Source organism: Hirundo rustica, chromosome 8, assembly GCF_015227805.2.
Source record: "Hirundo rustica isolate bHirRus1 chromosome 8, bHirRus1.pri.v3, whole genome shotgun sequence".
Classification (NCBI taxonomy): Eukaryota; Metazoa; Chordata; class Aves; order Passeriformes; family Hirundinidae; genus Hirundo; species Hirundo rustica.
The window spans coordinates 18159827-18182858 of NC_053457.1; the positions used below are offsets into that span (position 1 = coordinate 18159827).

Below are 23032 nucleotides of genomic sequence, written 5' to 3' on the forward strand. Positions count from 1 at the left end.
GACCACCTACTCAGCACATCTTAAGAATTTACCAGCCCTTATATTTAGCACTGTCCATTTTTAAGGGAGATGCACAAACACTGCATGTTCTTCAGCTAATGCATTTTATTTTGCATTTCCAACATAAGAGAGGTATACTTATAAGTTATCATGCCTCTGAAAAGGATGAAAGTTTAAGATACATTAACTTGCTAGCCAGTGATCACAGAGCTCCATCCTCATACTAGGAACAGAACAGTAAGCTTAGCTGAAAAGAGAATAGCTTTTCTGATGATTATAACAGTACTCAGGAGAGATTATAGTTAATCACCCCACTTTCCTTTTATTTTTAAGAAAGCTCATTACATCAAAAGAAGGAAACAGAGGTGCTGCAAGCTTTGACAGAAGAGTTTGAACTATGCATAAGGAGTAAAGAAGCAGAAAGTCGCATCTGATTCACTGAAAAAAGAATGCTGGGGGAGAATGGAAATAACCAAGCCACAGAAGAGAAGTCTCTACAGGTCCAAGAGCAAGGAAACAAAAGATTTGGATTCCACATTCTTGACAAACACACCATCTTCCTCAATACACTGTCCTGTGGAACAGACCCTCCTCCAAATAAGGAGAGCTTTAGACACTTCACATATGCTTGCATAATCCTGTGAGCACTCAGAAATCACAGAGGGAAGATTTTTTCCCTTTGTTTTGGACAAACCAATGGATGTTCTCTAACATTAAGCAGTCACATCCACTTGTAGAAACAGAATGACTACTTTGAAACTGCCATCCCTGTATTGCAGTGAACAGGGAAATGCCTGTAGTAGGGGACGAAAAGATATGTGCATGTCTTACTTAGGATATAAACTGGTTCTATGCTATTCTTGACATGCTGCACAAAATGAACTATAGTATTAAATATAAACCTGACACTGATGGTGATGTGATGTGACTATCTAACACTCAGTGTAGACTAAATAGCTGTAAGTATCACAGGGGTATTTAATAGGCATGAATAGGTTTAAGGTTGCAAAGGGCAAAATTATCATATAAAATTACGGCTCCTCCCCATTACATTGTAAGATGGACCTCCAATATCATGTGTCTTAAGCTTTCCGGTTATATGGATTCAAATTGCTGTCCAACCCTACACAACCTTTTCTAGAAGTTGCCTTCCCTGCTTTTTCTGAGGATATCCTCCCCTGCATTTTCAGAGGCTCATTCTCTTTCAGTGACGTAGAAATCACAGGGAAGTATACTATGCAAAAATGTGTTTTAATGCCATTTCTGAAAGTTCACATGGCTGCTGAATTCTGCATGGCAACCTGGACTAGCTCTGCACACAACTCACGTAACATCAATCCACCCATGTGACAGTAATTAGAAAACTCCCAGAGGAGTAGACCTTGATGGAGGTTTCAGTTGAAAGCTGTTATTTCGTTCATATTGATTCCCCATAGCATTTACATTTCAGAACAGATCTGCCAGAACTAGGACTATTACTCAGATTTGACTGGACACAGCATCCTAATACAGGCTGAAGATGTCAGAACTGACTGATTCCCCCCAGGAACTGGGGGGAAACTGATTTCTTCAGTTACCTACCCAAGAAAATCACCTTCATCATCCCCACACACAATCACAAATCGAGATTCTCCTATTTTTGACTATTTTTGACCCAGATTATCAGGTCCTTTATCCCTGACTTTGATGACATTTATTCACATGAAGAGCACTTACTATAGAATCAGTTTTGGAAACTAAAAGGTGTAGGTTTTAGGAATTTGCCACTAAAATATCAGTGCCTCCCCTATAGATCAGACACTGGTTGCTGAGACTGGCATGCCTTCCAACCCCTCATCAAGCCACGCTGTCTCCCTGGGACCCAGGCAGTAGTAGCTGGCCTCTGCTGCCTTAAAGATGGCTTTCACATAAGATTGATGAAAGATAGACTTCATCTACCGTGCTATGAAATGACACAGGTTTGGACCTATCCTCTGGGATGACATCCCAGCATTCTATGTTTTATCTGGACTGCTAACAGCAGCAGGGCTTTTGCCAAGAAGTCACACGCACAGATCATTTCATGTGCTACACACAAGCTCTGTTCAGTTTCAAAGCTGGAATTAAATTGAATTTAAACTGAAAGAAGCGAAAATGAAAGGGTTGGGAGTAAAAACACTCTGCTACACACCTCTAGATCTATTCTTTGGCTAACTTTAAACATCTTATGGAGGTCACTCAGTGGCATTTGCTTCAGGGACTGCCAACCACCCTGCTGGTATTAAACCATCATTCCTCAGAGCAGTGTTACACCATAGCCCAGAAGCCATTTTTGTGCACTCTACAAAGAAAACTAGAACCAGACAAAAGCAAACTGTTTCAGGATGTCTTTAATGGAAAACTTTCCCGGTATTACAGGACAAAAGGACATCAAGACCCCCGGAGCATTGCTACTATTTAAGAAGAATTGTCTCAGTAAGTTTCATTTAATCAAAAAATATCCCATGTATTGACCCCATGAAAGAACAGTCTGTGCACCTTGTGATTCTTGAAGGCAGCAAAGAGACTTGTTTAACATAACCTACATAAGTCTTCATCCTCTCTCCTCTGGGGCTCTGCACTCCTTCCACAACTGCACAGACAAACAAACCTGCACTGTCACACCGCAAAACAAGGTTAAGACACTTATCAACATTGCATTTAAGCACGTGTTTTTTTGGACAGACTACTGAATGATAATCTATGCAGGGAGACAGGAATCCCAACTTTTCTCCTGCAGTCTGCCAGGACTCTCTTTTCAGAGCTGCCATGCCCTCCCATCTCCCACTGCCTTCAGTGGGTGTTCTGCACTGCATTTCTGAAGGTCAGTCCCTCAACTCCTCAGTGTCTCAGCAATCTCATCAGTAAAACAGGAATAGATTAGACCTGTACTCCAGCTAAATTACTCCCAAGCACCGTAGTAACGTGTGGCATCATTTATTTTCTACCTTTATTTTGCTCTGAATCAATGGAGCACTCAACAAGTGCAGATTTACAGTTGCTGCAGTGATGCCTGGAGAGGTCTCTTCAAGCAATACAGCTCTGAAAATTCAAGTTATTGTTCTAGCTCCTGTGCCAGGATATTCACAAGCAGCTCTAGGGCAATAACCACTGTTAAAATTTACAACAAAATAGGTCCTGCTGGGACCTGAATCTGAGCTACACTGGGTAGTGATACTTGGGTGGTGCTCAGTGCTACTGAGGCTATTCCATTCTCAGAGTTCATGATTCTCAGGTCATATACTTCTCATTTAGCTGAACTAACAGGTCAATGTCTCAAACCCAGACTTTTGCTTTAAGAAATAGTGCCCATTAGTGGACCTGAGATACCAAATTCCCTGGCTCAAATTCCAGCTGAAAAAAAGAGCATTCTTGGTCTCTGCCCCAGTTTTTCTTTCTATAACAGACAGAAAATACATCTACAGAATTGGAGCTATTTTTGCTGAACTGAACTCTAACAAAAGACCAGGGCAGGTAATGTTGATTATGATTCCACAAGTGGCCAGATGGCATCTAAGCAACAGCAGGTTAACACTGCTCAGCAGAGCAGCCTCAAAGAGTAGTAGATAGCAAAAACCACTTTACTGTCACTGCAGCTGAGCTGGCTTCAACAAAGAAGAAAAGTCCTTTCATAAGAAAAAAAGTTAACAATTTCACCGAGAAGCTATGAAGAAAAAGTGTAAAAACTAACAATTCAGTAAACAGGAGCAGTACCACTGCATAAAAGCAACAGATATTCTGAGGTACCGACCCAAAAAAGAAAAAAAAAAAAAAAAATACTAAGGAAAATGCCACAAAATTTATGTTTTAAAAATATTGTATACTCTCTGTGCTAGACAAGACTATCCAGAAGGATCACTTCACTACAACAACAGACATTTAGCTGAAATATTGAAATGTCTTTTCCAGAGCTTAAGTTATTTCTAGGTGTTAAAGACATGATAAAACCTGGTGTAGGGGTAGATTAACTCCCATCTGCTGCTCCAGAGACAAATCACTTCAGAGACATCTGGTGCTTGCCACTGCCAGAGACAGAATATCAGGCCCTGGGTTAGACCCAGTCTGGCAACTGCTGCTTTCTCAGAAAAAGAAAACAACAGACTTGATAATTGGATATTAACAGCACAGCAAGAGTTCAACCCAGGGAAACTGAACTGTCAGTGAAAACAGACCTTGAGCATGTTTTGGTTTAGCTATTATCAGAAAAAAGGCTACTGCTGCAAAGATTTACTCAAGTATGATATTACTCCTGCATTAGGTAATTCAGAAAGGATTGAGAGAAGAAGAGAGATGGGTAAAACAGCTTCAAAACTCATGAAATCAGATTACACTTTTACTTTTGTTGGTTTCTTTGTATTCCTTCACTCAAAATGTTCATGGCTCAGTTATACACTAACAACCTACCACCTACAGCATCAGAGAAACAAAAGAGAATGATTCTTCAACCCTTCCTGAACTAGCCAAATCTGGCAGTAACACCAGCTTATATCTCTAACAGGTTGACATAGTATGGATAAATCATTGGGATGTTGTGAGAGGAATGACCTGATTAATTAAGACTACCATGAATCCATGTGGGAGGCTCAGTAGTGTAGGAGCTAAGAAGATACAGAGTTGTGGGAAACAGGAGTAGGTGATGCCAACAGACTAGGAAGGCTGCTGTTCTGTGAGGCAGCACAGCAAACTTTAGGGCATTTTCCATAATACCAGAAAACATCCCAGCTGTGCAGTACAAAACAAGGGTGCAAATTCTGTCTGCCTTATTCAGATGTACTAAAATGCTATGGAAGGATATATTTCTTTATGTCAGATCAGGCAGAGTCTGCTTCCACAGGCTTAAAGTACCACCAGGAAACCCTACTATGTGTTCTGCCTTATCCAGTATAAACACTGATAAATTGATCACAAGGATAAAATCACATTTATACTGTCAGGTGATCTAGAAATACATATTGTGTTTTAATAAGCAAGGAATCAGGATGTTTAAAGGCAGTCCTTCACAAATCTTCCCACCATCAGTGTGCTCAGGGACCCTCTCCCCTAAACAGCCTGTGAAGCCTCTCAACTAGTCTAGTGTCCTTTGCTTCAAGAAATTAACTCAAGTCACACATCCCTTATGTGTTTCTCCTATACTGAAGTCTCTCTACCATATATATGGCAATATTAAATCTTCAGAATCAGAAGAAAATTATGACATAATAGAGAAACATACAGTAAGGTCCCTAAGTCATGGCCACTGTCAGCAGGTACAAGACTGCCCGGGTCTGTCTCTGGCTGAGACTGGGTAAATGCCTGACAGCAAACTCTAAGAGCCCCTTTACATTGCTGCTGTTTTCAAGCAGATTCCCCTCATTTCCTTGGAATCTCATTCTCCTTCCTATAGTGATGACTGAACTATATTTTGCCTCCCAAGGGAGAGCTGGATGCCTGTCACTTGAATTGCTTACAGCCAAGCTACTCAAAGCACATGAGAATATGCCGGGGGGAACAATACTGCATATGGTTTCCCAGCATTCCTGAGAGCTACAGACAGAAAGGGATTGATGGAGTCAAAGCCCTCCCTCCCACCACCCTTCAGTCCCACTCTTTGCTCCAGAGGGGTGCCTGACCCGGTGGGCTAATCAGCAAGGCACGCACATTGGCACACACGGATTTTCCCACACACAAAGCCAAAACACTGGTTTTTCAAAGCGTTACTTCAAGAGCTAGACACAAAAGGCCTACATGCTTTGGGCAATGGGAGTAAAGTCCCAGATTCCACCTTTTTAGAGGTGCTTAAGTGGTTTAAACTTCAGGGAGATGCTGCCCTCCATATGGAAAAGAAACCAGCCCTCACAGGGTATGAGGAGACAGCAGTAAAGAAGATTCATCCAAGAGTTTTCCTTTAAGGGATTGACTGCTCTCTGTCTAACCGTAGGCACCTGCCTTTGTATCCAGAGCAACTCCAGGCAAAATCATCTTAGGAAACCACAGGGCTTTCCCTGGTCCCTACTTAGAGTAAAAAAAATATACATCCTGGATTGCCTACCACTACTAGAATGATCAATTACTGGTACGTTAATGTATTTCTTCATGTGTTGACTGTCGTGCTGTGTCCTGGTTTCATCTGGGATGGAGTCCATTTTCTTCTTAGTAGCTGGTACAGCGCTGCATTTTTCTGGATGTAGTGTGAGAATAATATTGATAACACACTGATGTTTTGGCTCACCCAAGTAGTGCTTGTCTTAAAGGCTCTTCAGCGTCTTGTGACTAAGAAACTGGCTGGGGATCATGACAAACACTGAGGCAGAGCCTGTACTAAACTGAAGTCTCCCAAAGCAGTGCTCTTATCACTGGATGTTGTTAGATTCTCTTACCCTCCACACACGAGACTCTATCCACACCATCCCAATAGCAAGAACACAGGTGAAAACACCATGGTGACACATAGCCTTTTTCACTTCTCACTCTGATGGTAGCACTTCACTGCATATCCCAGAAACCTCATAAAACAGGATGCCCAGTACAGAAGACTTTATAGTCTACAGAGATAATGATTTCCTCTGCCAACTGCACTTCTGATTTGATAAACAAAAGGTACTGGGGAAATAAGGCTATCCCATCGTAGGTAGTCCTAGGATCCTGCTGTAACCGCTAAAACTGGAAAAAAGTGTATGTGTCCCTTTGACAACAAAATATTAAACGAGATTTTGGGAGAAAAAAATTCACGCAGGATTTTTCTTCCCCATCTCATACCAGTAGCCCAATTCATTTGGTTGGTAGTAGCCAATAGTAACTGACTGAGCCACAGCTGGTCCTGCAGAACATGGCCAAGAGAAGCTGTATCTGAAGTTACTGGGAAGCAAAGGTTGTACCTCATACTCCCTGGTACAGCCAGGGCCTCAATTACTAGCTCAGTGTCACAAGTTATTAATGAACTGGCACATACTTACACTTCCAAGCTGAAAGGCAATGGCCTTTTTATAGATGTTAGAAATGAGTTAATTCAAAAGGAGAATTTCAAATAGTTCATTTCATTAACTTCTCAACTCCCCACCAGATTCACCTGCTCAGTTCATTAAACCTGGCATCATAGTATAACCAAACACCCAGGTCCACTCACAGATGTTACTGCACCTTGAAAGTCTAGAGATAACATTTTTGCTGCAAGGGCTGTAGGAGGACAGAGAGCCCCTGCCACAACCCCAGCTACTCCCAAAGCAGTACTGAAATTCGTTGGTTTTGCTCTTTCAGGAACCAGCCCACAAATCACTTCCAGGTATTCAAAAAGACTATGCCAGAGAGAGCACACTGAACTCTCTCCCCTTACTATCAATTTTAAAGACAAGAATTTCTGTAAGTGCAAAAAGTTCATCCTGTCTATGAGGTCAAGCTGTGGCAAATTCCATCCCATTTCTCCCTGTAGTATCTACTGACTGTAGCATATAAAATGCAGCCATGGGATCCCTTACAGGGTACATACCTGCTGTAATATTTTATGTGACATGCCCTTTTCTTAGTTAAAAAAAAAAAAAAGAGTTTAATTACTTATTCCTTTCAGAAACACAGTGATTACACCAGACCTGCAAAAGTTACCTTTCAGGCTGCTGTTTTACTACCTACACTGATGCAACTGCTGAAATTAAAAGTCACTAGTAAAACAGCAAAAGATTTACCTGCTAAAATAGTAAAATGCTAGTATCTGCTACTACAAAGTATCCCAAACAAACGCCAGAACAATTCCTGAATTTCTTTCCATGTCACTTAAAAAAAAGGCAAAATAGTTATTACACTTATGATATTATAACACCACCCACTGTTCTTCTGTTCTCTTGTCATGCACCCTTTAATAGTTTAGTTATGCTTTAAAATATAGATTTGTTGGAACATAGACTACTATCTTGTTTCAAAGTACCAATTCCCATACCACAGGGTCAAAAAGCTATTAATTCACAAAGGATTTGTATTTGCATTTAGCCACAGCTTCTTCGATAACCTAAATATTAGTAACAGAAAAGAAGAACTGACTGAAGTCCAATTCAATTCAAATGCTAGAAAAGCCTACTTTATGGAAATGGTTCGGGTAGCAGTGAGGGAAGTGTCCCCACTGTCAAGCAACAATCTTTCTTTAACGGAATAAATTGCCAAATTCTACCATGAGGCAACTTTCTGAAAGTCAAAACAAGATGCTCAACACTTTTGATAACATAATTCCATTAAAATGTCATTGCCTACATTTGTTGCTAGATTTATACATACTAATAATGCTAATGTTATACTTTCTGAGAATAAATAAAAATCAACAAAACAGTGTTGTTTATTATTCCAGTAAACATTTAACAAGCAGAGGACTTGGGCTTGTTTTTTTTTTGTTAATTTAGTCACATCCCTAAGTACCATCAGTAATTCATCTGAAAAATCCCTTTGTTTATAGCAGCTAATCACAGCAATGTGATCACTTAAAACAGATGCAAGACACCCAGTGTTGACATCTGAACAAAGCATCAAATATTAATTACAGTAAAACCACTTGATAACAACATGCACAGCTATTTTCACATGTGAAACAGAAGCTTTAACTACTCTGAGTCAGCCAGCATGCCCCAGAGGTTTTGCCAAGACTGTCATTCACAGTTGCATCATACAGTCCCCTCTGATGACTGATACCTGCAGCAGTTGGGACTGCAGCAAGCCTGGGGGGGACATCGCAGGATGTCTCAAGAGGAGCAGCAGGTGAGACACCACCAACACACCTTCACCAACATCTTGAGTTGCACAGCTATGATCCCCACTGTTTCCAGAAACACTCAGGGCTCTTGTTTGGGGAATCTTGTTCAGATTTTCCAGGCTCCCCGAGAAGGCAGTGAGGGATCCAGCAGCGCTGAACCTTGCTCAGCCAGCTGCTCCACAAGCCGGTTGAGGTACCCAGTCCCAGGCTCCATTACTGCCATTTCAGTCTGAGTATTGTGCCTAGCATAAAGACTATGTTTTTTGGCATTCTTATTCAATTGTTATTTAAGAAAAATAAAGGAAAAAGAAACCCTGCCACACCCACTTCTAACCACCAAGTTTTCTGAACACCGCCTCTTTGCTCAGTTCTCTCATACCACAGTGGAGGGTTCCTCTTCACAGCATCCTCTGGTTAAAACACCTAGACACCTCATTTGAATCATTTATATGAACTGAACAAGTTCTGTATCATGTCAATCAACAACAGCTAATTATTTGCTTTCAAGAACGCTGTTACTTATCCAGATAGCAACATAAATGCTCCAGACCAAATGGAATGTGTCGGCTAGAAAAGAGAACAGAAATCAGATATCCAACTTGCTCTGACCTCGAATTAGACAGTCATTTTTAACAGAGCAGCAAAGACAGCAGACTTGCTGTGCTCATCACACCTTCACATTTTGTTTCCTATGATACTTTAAACCTCAAAAGTACTATCTGGCAAATCTTTCATTCAGTACTACAGACTGGCGGCAGAGGGGCTGGAAAGTGGCCCAGGGAAAAGGACCTGGTGGTGCTGGTCAGCAGCTGAATGTGATCCAGCGTGTGCCCAGGTGGCAGAGAAGGCCAATGGCATCCTGACTTCTGCCAAGAACAGTGGGGCCAGCAGGGCCAGGGAAGTGTCTGTCCCCCTGTACTCAGACTGGTGGGGCTGCAGCTCAAGTCCTGTGTCTACTCCTGGGCCCCTTGCTTCAAAAAGGACATTGAGGTGCTGGAGCAAGTCCAGAGAAAGGCAACTGAGCTGGAGAAGAGACTGAAACTGGAGTCCTATGAAGAGTAGCAGAGGGAGGTTGTTCATCAGGGGAAACAACATCAGGTTGCTCCCCAGGTACATTCTGGGGAAAAGGAAGCTCAGGGCAGACCTTATAGCTCTCTTTCTGCAAGGAAGCTGTGGCAAGGGTCAGCCTCTTCTCTCAAGGCAACCGGTGACAGGACAAGACGAAAAGTTATGTCAGGAGAGGTTCAGGGTGGGTATTACTCAAAGAGTAGTGAAGCTTTGGAAGAGACTGCCCAGGAAGTGGCAGAGTCACTGTCCCTGGAAGATGTCCCCAAAAACAGTGAATGAATCCGCCTGTGGTAGGATGCCAGACTGAAAGCCCTTATGTAGAGATGAACGCTGTATTTAGGAAAAAACAAGAAGAGAGGCCATAAAACAAGTTGTGGAAGAGAGAGTTCATCCATTTTGTGCAGTTTAGAAAGCTTTCCTGTTAGAAGTGAGTGATACAGTAACAGAGAGCAGAAGCAATGTCACTGCAGGGGTTCATGCTGCATTTATGAGCTCTCTCACTATGAAAGCCTAAATTTCGATCAACAAGTAATGAGACTGTCAACAGTAAATACAAGCCAGAGGTTATGTATGCAGCAGATGTTACCAAATCTTCAGGTGCTAGTTCAGTTGTGAATGGATAAAGCACAGCAGGCAGTTTAACCTGTAAATGGCAGTTCATTGAAGGGGCACAGCCTAAGGAAAGAATTGCTTCAGCTCTCAGCTTATGTTGCACATTATAAACCTCTGTGCACCTGCCCTCAACATAGCAGTAATCCACAGCTCCCCTGTTTTACATATAGGTAGTGATCCATTGCTTTGCTTTTCTGTTTTTTCCCCCATATTTCCTGTCCTGCAGGAAATTGTGGGATCCTTGTATCCCACTCCACTTAATATGCCATATGTGCTCATTTTTGAGGGACATAGTCCAACCCCGCACAAAGTAACCCTTTCTTGGATAAAAATGACAACAGAAAATATTTTGCACTTCTGCTAAATTGTTAACAATGCAGGAAGAAATAACCCTTTTTAATTGAAACTGATATTTGCAAGTTATAGCAATCAAGAACTGTAGAAATACAACTTTTATTTGAAACTCTTTTCGATGAAGTGTCTCAAAAAAAAATTGCAATTAGTTCTGCTTAGCAACTAGCTGACATCAAAAAACAGATGGTGAATTGTACAAGAGACCAAACATATGATCAAGCCTTTGAAATGCTATCAGTTAATTCCTTTCCTCTTCAGAACACGAGTAGAAGCGACCATAAAGGTAAATAGGTTTTTTCCACCAACTAACACAGCAACAGCTCTGCCGTGTTAGGTCAAAGGTTATTCCTTGTTATCATTGACAAAACCAGTCACAGAGAAGTTTTCTAGATAAGTAATAATTGACCAGATAATTTCAGGATTTTATTTCTTCCAATTAAAAAAAAAAAAAAAAAAAATCCTGACTTTCCAAATTTCTAGTTAATTTTTGAATTTTGGAAAAGAATAATTAAAGTCTCCCACATGCCTCAAATGCATCTTCCAAATGCCACCCTTAGTAGCTATAGGCTCCATGGAAAAGGAGAGGAAGCACATTTGGGTGCACACAGGGAAGGCCAGCTGGAGAACCATGCAGATGGCATAATCTGCTGTACTCACTAAGAAAATCCATTTACTTTATCATACATTTTGGAAGAGACCTAATTCCTCCTTTATCTCCTTTGTTATGTCTTCAGTTTTCAAAGAAATGCAGAATGCAGAAGACTGTGAAGTCCTTTTTCCTGTTCTAGTTGTAATGTAAACTGACCACCCTGTTGAAATAAGGAATGAGTTCACATCCTAACTTAATACACATTCCCTCCCCAACACAGGCTGTTTTTGCAGGGCTGAGGTCAAATCATAGAGAACTGTTTCTCACAGGAAAGAAAGTGTGCAACATAATAAGCACACAAGTTTATTCATACACATTCTGGGGACTTCATAACTCAAAAATACTGCAACTGTGCTACTGTGTGCTTCACATGACTGTACAGTCAATCACAGTGTCCCTGGGAGAGCCAAATGCATGATTATGGTCAAAATCTACTCAACACTTCTGGTGAGAACTCATTCTGGACTTCTGTTAGAAGGTATAATTAGTTACTGTGGAGCCTCAAAAAGAATCTAGAAAAATAAGATGAAGGAAAAAAAAAAAGCTTTTTTTTTAAAAAAAAAAAAAAAAACAAACCACAACAAAAAAAAAAAAAAAAAAAAAAAAAAAAAAAAAAAAAAAACAAACAAACAAAAAAAAACAACAAAAAAACCCCCACAAAACCAGGAGAACTAATTCCTTAGCTCTGAGGTAGTATGATGAATCCCAAGGCCACATTTCTAAAGTATTTCAGGCTGGAAGACACTGAAGAGATTTTTTTGTATTAAGAATTGCAGACTTCCAAAGCATGGTCTTCTCCTAAATTGCCCCCGCTTTTGCTTCTACACAAAGTAGAAAAGTATTAAGGTCATCCAACTGATGCAACTGACTTTTTTCAGACTTCGTCTTCTATTCCTTTTACACAAAGCACAACCATTATCAAAAAACCTAGCTAGTTTTGGTATCTCAGGTAGACCCCATTTTCCCAGTCTTACAAGTCCTATATAAACACTGGACCTTCTAAAACACAAAATTGTAGCAGAAAGCACACCTTGGCAGCTGACACCAGACAAGACTGAAAGGGCAAATACCGTTTGGCGGAGAGCTATTTTATCCTTTATGCTTGCACCAATTTGAAACTCTTTTTCATAGTGAACACAAGGTGGGTCTCCCCAGGAGACCAAACCGAGCAGGACCAACTGATGACCAGATTAAAGCAAGTAAAGGCTTGGTTACACTGTATCACTGGAAAGCAACAAGAAATCTTTGTAACACTAGAGTGCAAGATTTTTTTGGATCATCTGATGGGGAACAACTGTCAATATAAAAAACGCCAAGGAAAGAACTACAATCACACTGAAACAAGCAAGCACAGGAAAGTGAGGTGTAAACCATCAACCACAGCACATGGCAAGCACTCTCCCAACAGCTTCAGGATCTAGGCTAGTGGAAGATAACGGTACTCCAGAGTGAGATGGAGGGAGGATTTTATTTCTAGTTTCCTTCCAATTCCTACCAGCAGTCACATCCTTCTTCTGCATTCTGATTTCAGTGCACAGCGATCAGCTTATCTAATGGACAGGGTAAAGGGACAATTCAGTGTTCCTGATCAGGAATCTGGTCCTTTCCAGCCAGTAGGGTAATTCTAGTACAGGAACAGAAAGGGAGATGTGTGGGGAAGGATGACAACTCAAGCTTCCCATTCTGGCCTTAAGCAAATGTAAATATCCTTAAACACTCACCTCCCTCCCCCTCTTATTAAGCTTGTCTCTGCTATCTGCAGATAACCATCTGCATTCAGCCTGCAACTTCCAAAAAGTAAGAATCTACTCAGTTAGCCCTATTTGTGCCTGATGTGCTAAAAGGCTATCAGAAAAAGCTGATAGGACAAATGCAACAACACAAAACATCTTTATCAGTACCCAGGCCCCTAGACACACTCCTTCCACATCTGCCAAAAGAATTTTCACAGCTAAGCCGGACTTCTTGAAGCTCACGATCAAAAGGCCAGGGCACTTGTAGCCTAGACCATTCCTTAAAGCCAAAACACCAAAGCAGCAGGGCCAATCTGAATCAGTGTCTTCTCTACATATCTTATAAATTTAGAGCCATCTGGAAAGCACTGGAAAATAAATTTACTGCTTTAAAGGGGCCCATGCCAGGCAGCAAGGAACAAGCAAATTTCAGCAGCATCATGTAAGGCCAAATTTGGCCCCCAATTAAGAATACAAATGACAGCCTGGCACTTCAGATCTTCCTTCACACTGACTGATCAGCAAGACAGGGCACGGACTTTTTACCTCACTGATTATATTAATATCAACAACAAAGTTGCATTAAACTTGAGACTTGTTAAGTTTCATGCACACAATCCTTGCACAATCTTCAGCCTCCTACACGGGTTAAGAGGATCAACTAAGAGATAATTTATTCTGTTACACAGAAATTACTTAAAATATATTTTCCAAATAAGACAAAAGAATCCTGCAGAACCTTTAATGGGCTAGCCTTGGAAGAAGTCCTCAAAACGTTTGTTAGTGTTACATACTCGATAGGGTTCCACAGGCAAAGTATAATTTAACACAAATATATATCTCAACTGTATCAGTTCTTAGAGGATTGTGTGGCTTCATTGATGTCTGCAAGTTTACACAAATGTGCAACTCTGACACAAACATACTTTGTTCTTTCAAGCCTGAATGCAATATGCTAGCTGAAACACCCATTGTTTGTAGAAGCTCTTCCCGAAAAAGATAAATACAATTTCACTCAAGTGAATGAGGTGACTGGATTCAAGCCAGAGCTAGGACAAATGTTTTTTGATAACACCCAATTTAAGCCTCCCCTTCTTCAACAGATTAAAACCAGAAGCATATGAGAAATCTCACAGTATTCCAAATCCAAGATTCAGGGAAATTTTGACCTTTTTTTTTTTTTTTTTTTTTTCCCCTTTTCCTTATCCTGCCTTTAGAGGGAAATTCAGATCCATTCATTGGGTGTCACACCGACAGTCTGGGCATAGTCAATAATAATTGAAAGACTAGTTATATACCTTTACCTACTCCTATACCTTTCTCTACTCCTGACAGGGAAAATTTATTTTATTTGTTTATGCTTCTAATATAACTGACAGTTACTGATATTACTTCAGATCAGCACACTTTGCCCTTTATACTGCCACCTTTAGCTTTATAAAACTTACCTTCATTTATAAACTTCACCTTGATGCAGCTGTGATGAAGAGAACAGCCTCATACTCACCAAATTTCCACCAATGTGTTTCTTTTTCCCTTTGTCTCAAAACTAGAGCATGTGTGCTAAATTTCTACCATTTTCTGAATCACACTTTCAGCGTAGCAACTATTAAGGGTGTTTCTTCCAAAGTTTTGCACAGGAAGCAATTTCCCTCCCTATTTTCTCAAGAATCCAACTTCAGAGAATTTTGATTACTAAATGAGAATTATTTTCAGCTGTCAAAAAGTCAAGGCAGTCAAGTGCTTATTTTACAAACTCCAAGCATGGTAACATTTTTGAACACTGTTCTTATGAGACTGCTTCCTACTTTGGAAAGCTACGCTTCTCTTTGGGCTCACACATGCTCTCTTCCTAAAGCTCCTGAATAACAGCTACAAACTTTTCCCAAACTAGACAGGATGTCAGAGGCTGGTCCCAACACAAACCGTGCAAGAGCCACCCTGGAAGTAACTGAAAATCCTTAGGGGAATTACAGTAGCTTTAAGTGGGCTGGAGACACTCTCTCTGCTTCCCAAAGCAGCTCCTTCTAGAATACTGGGAGCTCGACCCTTCAGAAAAATATCAAAGCCCTTCGCTACAAAGGACAGATGAGAAAAGATTGTCAGCTAATGCTATTGCCACGTTAGCAGCCTTTCTGAAAAGAAACCACCAGTTTCCCTCCCATCATATTTGACTCGTTAGCGAAAAAAAAGAACCAAGGATTGTGTTTTAAAGCACAAGATCGCGCCGAGACAGTTTCTAAAGGTTTGGCTTAGTCTGCCGAGTTTTCTGAGGCGCAGCAGAAGCGGTGGCACCTCCCGAAGGACAGCGCACACGAGCTGCGGGCTGGCAGCCGCTGTCCCGCTGCCGCGCAGGGCGGCCGAGCCCGAGCCCGGGGCTGCGCGCACCCGCCGCCGCCGCGCCGGCAGCCCGGGGGAAGGACAGCTTCCCCGCCACGGCCGGGGAACGAGTTACCTCTGGGCTGCTCACGGCAGCCTTTGCAGGAACGTAGCCCCATGGCAGGTGGCAGCGTCCCTCGCCGCCCCGCTCCCTGCCGGGCGGGGCCGCCTCCAGCATCCCTGGCAGCGGGGCGGGCAGCCGGGAAAGGGCGCCCGAGAGGCTACGCAGGGACAGCGGCAGGTCGGTGCCCTGGAGCTCCCCCGCCTTTGTCGCCCGTGTTTCCAGCCGGCCTCGGGGCAGAACTCGGCGCTTCTCGGCTCCCTGCCCCTTAAACCGCGCCGGCTGATTAATTATATTCCCCCCGCGGAAGGGGTGAGAGCCGCCGGAGCCTGCTGTACGCGAGAGCTCTCAGATGGCCAGCGGGCAGCAGACACCCGAGGTAAACCTTCAGTGTGCATAAAAAGATATCAGAAAGACTATTTCATGTCTTGCAAAACTCTCTCAGGACAGGGTCATGTGGTATCCTCCCACATCACACACCCCCACAACAGTAAACACTTCAACCATATATCTGAGTCCCCACAGAGATACTGAGACCTTGCATTCTTGCAAAGGTCAGCACAGCTCTAGCAATATTCAGGAGGCTTATTTACACACTCACTTTTAATTGCATTAACCCGAGTCACCAGCCACAAAGACAAGATAAGCGTTTTGTTTTGGGATAAGGAAAGAACAACCTCCCTAGAAGAGATGTTTGCGGGATCTCTGATCACTCTGTGCTTGCTCTCTAGATCCTGCAGCACTTCACCTCCTGCAGCAGGGACCCTGCCGATTGAAGCCCCCCAGCCCAGGTGCAGCAATGTCCTAAGCACTGCAGCAGAGCCGCAGCTTGTTTTATACAACAGTTCACAGGCAAAACGGCTGCCTTTGCAAAGCCTGGATCAAGCTTAAGAGTTGGGTGTCACAAAAGAGCAACTGAATGATAAAGTTTTTTCCAGGCTGGACACTGCAGAAGAATACACTCTTTGATAGCAGTGTGCAATGCACAGAAATTGCAGTTAGGGTGGGAGAGGAGAAAGCTAAACAAGTAGAGGTTTGGGGGTGGGGGAGGTAACAAGGAGCTACATCTTTCAATACAGTTAAAATACCAGAAACTGCCTAAACCCAAGACCTGATGACAATCTGCAGCTCCAGCTCCCAGCACATATCTCAGCCTCTTGAGCTTGAACTAAAGTTCTTCAGAAAGGACTTCCAGGAGAGAAAATTAATAACCTAAAGAGTAGATGTCTACCAGGTCTTCCATCATAAAAAACAAAACAAACAAACAAAATACCCAAAACAAACAAACAAAAACCCACCCAAACAAACAACAAAAAAACCACCCCAGCTACAATGTTCTACAGAGATGTCCTTCCACAGAGTGTTCAGCTGTTAACTGCACACTTGAGCAATCCCAGAGTATGAGCATTCATTAGTTAGCACAAAAAAACCAAAACAAATCCCACACAGCATAGAAGATGTACAGGGCATGAAAACTTTCCCACCACCACCACACATACTCGAGGAAATTCAAGATATTCCTCCAAGAGAACTGAAAGCAATCCAGTATTCTGACTTTGCTGGTATCAGCTTTTTTCCTCTTGGATAGATGTGTGAGAATTCATCTCAGTAGTTCTGTTGAGCCTCTAAATTCACCAGACAGTGCCAATAGCTGACAGCTGCTTGGAAATCCATCTCTTGTGCAAGGCACTCCCTTGCCCTTGTAAAGCAGCAGACACTTCCCTTTCTGCTTGGCTGGAGGGTGATCTGATCTCAGGGAAGAGGCACGTAAACCACCTGCTTGAGGGGCTGGACCATCTTCTGGCAACGCTCCTCCATTTCATTTTAAAGCAAACTCCAGGCAGTCCCCAGCAGGGGGAAGTTTTCCAAGTTCTGGAAAAGCCGAAGTGTTTACTAACGGCACTGTCAGAGCAGTGATAGATAAAACGGATGGAGAAAGATCTTTCCTCTCCAGCTGTTCCAGCCTGGCAGCCAAGTCAGCTCCACTGGGAAAGGTACTAGATGCTGTATATCAGAGAACCCCCCAGACTACCTAAAAGTTACTGAAATTTGTGTATTTAAGAAGTTTTAGGACTATTATGTACATCACTTCATACAGACAGACAGAGGCTGATGAGGGGCTAGGCACGCATGCTTGGTTCAGACAGTCAATCTGACAGCTTCAACAAAGCATTTCAAGAATTTCTTCATTTCTTCTTTTCTATTACTGAAACATTACAGTTTCAAACTCTCCTTACTTTCACAAATTATTTGGAAATCTGACAAAAAGTTTGTCTTACCTTTTGATTATGCGACATTACCTAAAGGAGTTAAATGGTCCTGGATGAAAATAGCTGAGAGTTACTTACTGCAATAACCATTACCATGTATTTAAAATAACAATCATCAGGTGCATTCATTGCAAGAGGAAGGCAGAGCTTCTGATATCCTTACCATGTGGACATAGCTTGACATTACCCAAAAGCACCACTGTACAACCTGGAGCTAAAGAACACTTAAGTCTGTCATAGCACAGCTAGTAATGACCCCACTTAACCAATCCTTCCCCCACTTTTGCTCCAGATGGCAAAAAATTACAGTGAAGGTCAGCAATTAAGTAAGCCAATATTGACAGCTTTCAGAAAGCCATCCATAGCTTGCACATAAATGAACCATCCATTTAAAAAAAAAAAAAAAAAAAAAAAATTAGCTAAAGAGGTGTTCATTGAAAATTCAACCAAAAAAGTGTGAGTGAAAATTTGATTAAATAAAGAACCCTAATATCTAGCAAACTAAAATACTATAACTACTACCACCTCTTTTATAACCTGAAAAAATCTATATAGATAATATAAACCAAGATATTAATTTTGTAAGCTTTTTTAGACATAAGTCCAGGTTTGCATATCTTTGGGGATTTTCCTCACCATTCCCTCCCCCCCAAGAGGCACAAACTTGTCTGAAGAACACAAAAGTTAACACCACCTTACATCATAACTATTAAACAGGTGAACTAGGCTTCACAGAAAATGGACCTAAGCCAGCCAGCATGAAAGGTGCACTCGTGAAAAGCTCACAATTTATACTAATTCCCATGCTCAAAATCCAGAAGAATGTGTTGGAATTTACAAGCTTGGCCATAAAAGCTTGGTTTTTTCTGATCTATAAAATTATTTATACTATGATCTTCTCCATATCAAATAATCTGTAAGTCAGGGTAAATTACTGACTTCCTCTTCAAAAGTTAAAGCCTTTGTTAAATGAAAAGTTTACTTTCTAAGTCAGATTCAGCATAGATCATTCCCAGGATTTCCAAAATACACAGTGAAGCAAGTAGAAGTGTCTTGCCAGGCCACAAGGGAACATTCTATGACTCTCCACAGATTTCCCAAAAGCCAGTGGACTCAGAAGAAAGAAAAGACTATTCTGCCTACGTAATAACGGGGTAGAAGAGTACATTACAATCAGTCTTAGTTCATATATATCTAAATACTCTAACTCCCTTGAAGAACGACTACATTTCTTATAAGAGCCTGAAACTACAAAGTGAATTTTCTAGCCTAGTGTTTATTAATAAAGTGACATGCTGCCTCCCCTAAGGCTTTTTTCCTGTGAGAGCAGAACAATGTAAACCATCCCCAGCCTTTCAAACCCCAGTCTTCATCATCCCCTTCCCTCCAAATATACACTTCTAGTATGTTTAATATAAACTGCAAAGGAAATGTTTTTGAAAACTCCAGTTCTCTGGGCTCCAAAGACCCTGAAAAATAACCTGCTGAAGGAAGAATTAGACCTTCACCATTTAAAGGATCAATTTAACAATTTATAGTTTGTCTATTTTTCACAGAAGACATCAGCACAAAAACCATGTGTTCAATGTAGATATATCACCAGACTGTATGAGAGACAGCATGAAAGCACTCATTTTGCATTCACAGGTTGCCTTGCCCCAAGTGTTTTAAAACACATTCCTGTTAACCAGGTTAGGCTAAGTTTGCAATGGAGCACAGCTCTGTTAAGAAAAGCCTCACAGGCCTAAAAAAAAAAAAAAAAAAAAAAAAAAAAAAAAAAAAAAAAAAAAAAAAAAAAAAAAAAAATTAAAAGTCGCCTGTTCTGTCAGGAATTACATTTCAAAACATCTGTACTTGTCCTATTAAAGAACTTCTAGTCCAGAAAGAAACAAAAGATACCAAGCTTATAAAAAGTTCTTCTGATTTGACTACATCCATTTCTTTCTCTTCTCCCTCCAATCACTGTAATCCCAAGAGAAATTCAGTCATACCATTTGACACTCCTATGACAATAATTTTCACTGGCATTTGTACACTTTTTTCGTATTAATGGCCATATTTTAGGAGATTCACAGCCATCCACCTTCTTTTCTTTTTCCTTCCAATAATGATTCTGAAGCCTAGAACACTCATGAAGTGCAGAAAGGAATTCTTTAAATTCTGATTAACTCAATATATTAAAGAATTTCAGGTGCAAGCATCAACAAATGAAGGAAGCTTGGTTGGAAATTCCAGTACAGCTTTAGCCCCACTGTGCTAGAGTGTGCATCCCCAGGTTTTTGCTTTGAGGGCATTAGCAAGCTCTTGAGCCTCTGGCGTCCAAGTACTGAAGGAACATGAAAAAAAAAATCCCTGAATAGTCAAGCCTTACACATGGACAAAGTCCCCTTCTGCAACTGGTTGTGGCCAAGCTGACAGTGTTCCAGTTCCATTTTCGTGGGCAGAGGGGCAGCACAGCCCTCAGCAGCAGGTAGGCAGGCACGCTGGCTGTCAGCAATTCCTGCCTGGCACTGCCACGGATCCATAGCTGCTCTTGCACTGCTCACACCGGCTTGGAGCACAAAGGGCAAGATCAGCTAAGCACACAGATTATAAGAAGCAGTTTTACTGCAAATACCTGAAGGCATCTTGCTGCCATTAGCACTTTGAAAAGGAATCCTTCCCTAGCAGATCCCAGGGCACACAGAGAGCAGACAGCCTACTATTAATGTATACAAGAGCTTGCACTTAATAACTTCAAAGAATCCTTGCTTCTAGAAGAGAGGGGAGTATCTGCTTTGGCTCACAGAGACAACTCTTCACTGACTGCAGAACTTAAAGCCAAAGACAAAGGTCTGAGCTTGATAAAAAAATATCTGGACTCCTACAGCTGAGGATGTCTTGCTGAAGGTGATTAAGAAATAACTCCTTATGTGTAGCTTAGCATTTTCATTGAAGTTACCAAGACCAAAGCAGAAACCTGTGCTGATGTTAGCATTAAAACTGAAGGTAAAACTGTGCTTTCCAAGAGGAGACAGCTGTAACCTCAAAACACTACTAAGGGAGAATACTGAATTTCTTCTCACTGGTCCTCCTCAAACCTTGTCTACCCTCTTCAGTACTGTCATCCTACAGTCCCACAGCCATAATTATGACTTCCACAGACCTCCACCAGCTTCAGAACCAGGGCTGAGGTGATTAATATTTCTCTTACCAAGCATGATCATAAGCACAATATTTCCATTTGTACTAACTTCCTCTATCCTCTGTTGTGATGTGCTTGTGTCACAGAGCTTACTAAAGGTAGGATGTCCACTTTCATGTTCTAGACTATCGGCAGCACATAACACTTATGATCTGCACCCAAGACCTATAAAGGACACAGGGACAGAAACAGGCAGCTGAAACTTGGTCTGTCCACTCAAAGTGGACCAGAATTAATTCAATTGGAAAATATCTTCCACTGAACCCTTCCAGAGGGCATCATTTGAGTCTGATTCATATACAAACCCCAGGCTGTAAAAGCAGAGCCTTTACGGTCTCTGTGGAGAGAAGGATCCTCACACAACAATGATCTTTGCAGACAGATCTCTTTGTGCTAATAAAAGTAATCGTTCTCCTCATTACACTATTATGCCAGTACAGGCTTTCTTTTGACACAACTATACTGGAACAGAGTTAATAATGTAGACAAGGCTCTTCACCTCTCAAGTTAGAAGTTGCCAGAGTGCTTATAAATCTTCAGAGTAAAATACACAACCCAAAATTCAGGGAAGCACCACAGTTTGCACAATTATCCTTCAATGCAAATAGTACATGGTCAGTTGTAACAGTCTTTCCCCATTTTCTTACACACACTCCCTTTTAACACTGTATGCTTTTGATTTCACAACTCTTTTCTTTGTTATCTCAAATTCCTCCGGCCCCTTCCACCAAGTTTTCATGTCTGTCTGACAGTTGTTGATTAAAAACAAATCCCAGAGCTAGTAACAGTGCTTTAAGAGTCAAGGATGATATATAACATCTTTGATACCACATGGAAACAAAGGTATCAACACCTTAAGTGGATTTCACTAAGATGAGCAATGGACTCTGGCTAAGATTCAAAGGCAGACTTTGAAAGAACGTGTCTTTACAGACTTGTGCACCTGCTAGCGCAGAAGACACAAATTTCAGTAAAGTAAACAGTTAAAGTCTGTCAAAACAAAAAGCTCTGTAATGACTAACGACCTGAACTTTGGCTTCCTAATGGAAGAAATCACATTAATTTCAATTAGAGTGCTTGGAAAAAATTAGGAATATTAAGCTCATCAGAATGTACTACACTATACAGACCACATGCCTGACCCCAGCTGCCTCACTGCCTTCAGAGAACAGAACCTTGAGCAGAGCCCCTCTGATGAGTACTGTAGAGACACTGTGAAGATTATCCTGAACTTCAGGGAATAAAGCTGTTGTAATGCTAGTGAATTCTACAGAGATTAGCCACACTGCCATAAGTGTACTCAGCACTCATGCATTTCCCACAGTGAAACTACACTGGATAACTAGCACAGGGAGTTAAATCCATTCCCAGTAAAAAACAAAACAAAACAAAAAAAAAAAACCCAAAAAACAAAAAAAACCCAAAAAAACAAACAAAAAACCCCCAAACAAACAACACCCCCCCCAAAAAAAAACCAACAACAACAAAAAAACACCATAAAAACCCTAAACAAATCTACAACCCCCGCTGTGTGTTCTTAAGCTGGCTGTAAGGCTTAAGTGTTACACCATAGGCAATTCATCCTTGTCATATTTCCTCCTCCTTACAAAGTTCAAAGAGCCCAGAGCAAGCAGGTTCTCACTGATAGCACACTAATTATCCCTAAAGCATTTCAGACAAATACAGAGGGGGTTTTGCCTGTGAAGCCTCTCGCACAGGTGTTTGACACTGGGCCAGCTGCAACTTCAAACTGGTTACTAGTGCATTCATAAACACTCCTGGGAGCAGTTTCTCAGTTAGATTCTCTTTTGGATCCTGGACCAGCACATCACCAGCTGCTCCTCCCTTTCCCTCACACGCTTTCTGTGAGCCTTGTAAAAAGGATCTGTGTTTTAATTTTCTTACCTTTGCTTCCCAGAACGACTTCCACATGGTATTTCCGAGTCAGTGTATTTTACTGAGCAGTTAAGGTACAGCGCTAACAGGTACCTCAAAAA

General features: G+C 41.5%; 1 protein-coding gene across 8 annotated transcripts in view; it reads right to left on the reverse strand.

The window, feature by feature from the left end:
• Positions 1-23032, reverse strand: part of ARHGAP22 (Rho GTPase activating protein 22) — a 134695-nt gene that overhangs the window by 83785 nt on the left and 27878 nt on the right. Inside the window, exon 1 of one of the 8 annotated variants that reach the window (XM_040070892.2) lies at positions 15597-15727. The exons of 6 other annotated variants lie outside the window; for them this stretch is intronic. In XM_040070892.2, coding sequence (XP_039926826.1) covers positions 15597-15639 — 43 coding nt within the window. In that variant the 5' untranslated portion in view covers positions 15640-15727. Of the gene's footprint in view, positions 1-15596; positions 15728-23032 lie in introns of those variants that run through there. One more of the 8 variants, XM_040070893.1, reaches the window with a different exon arrangement.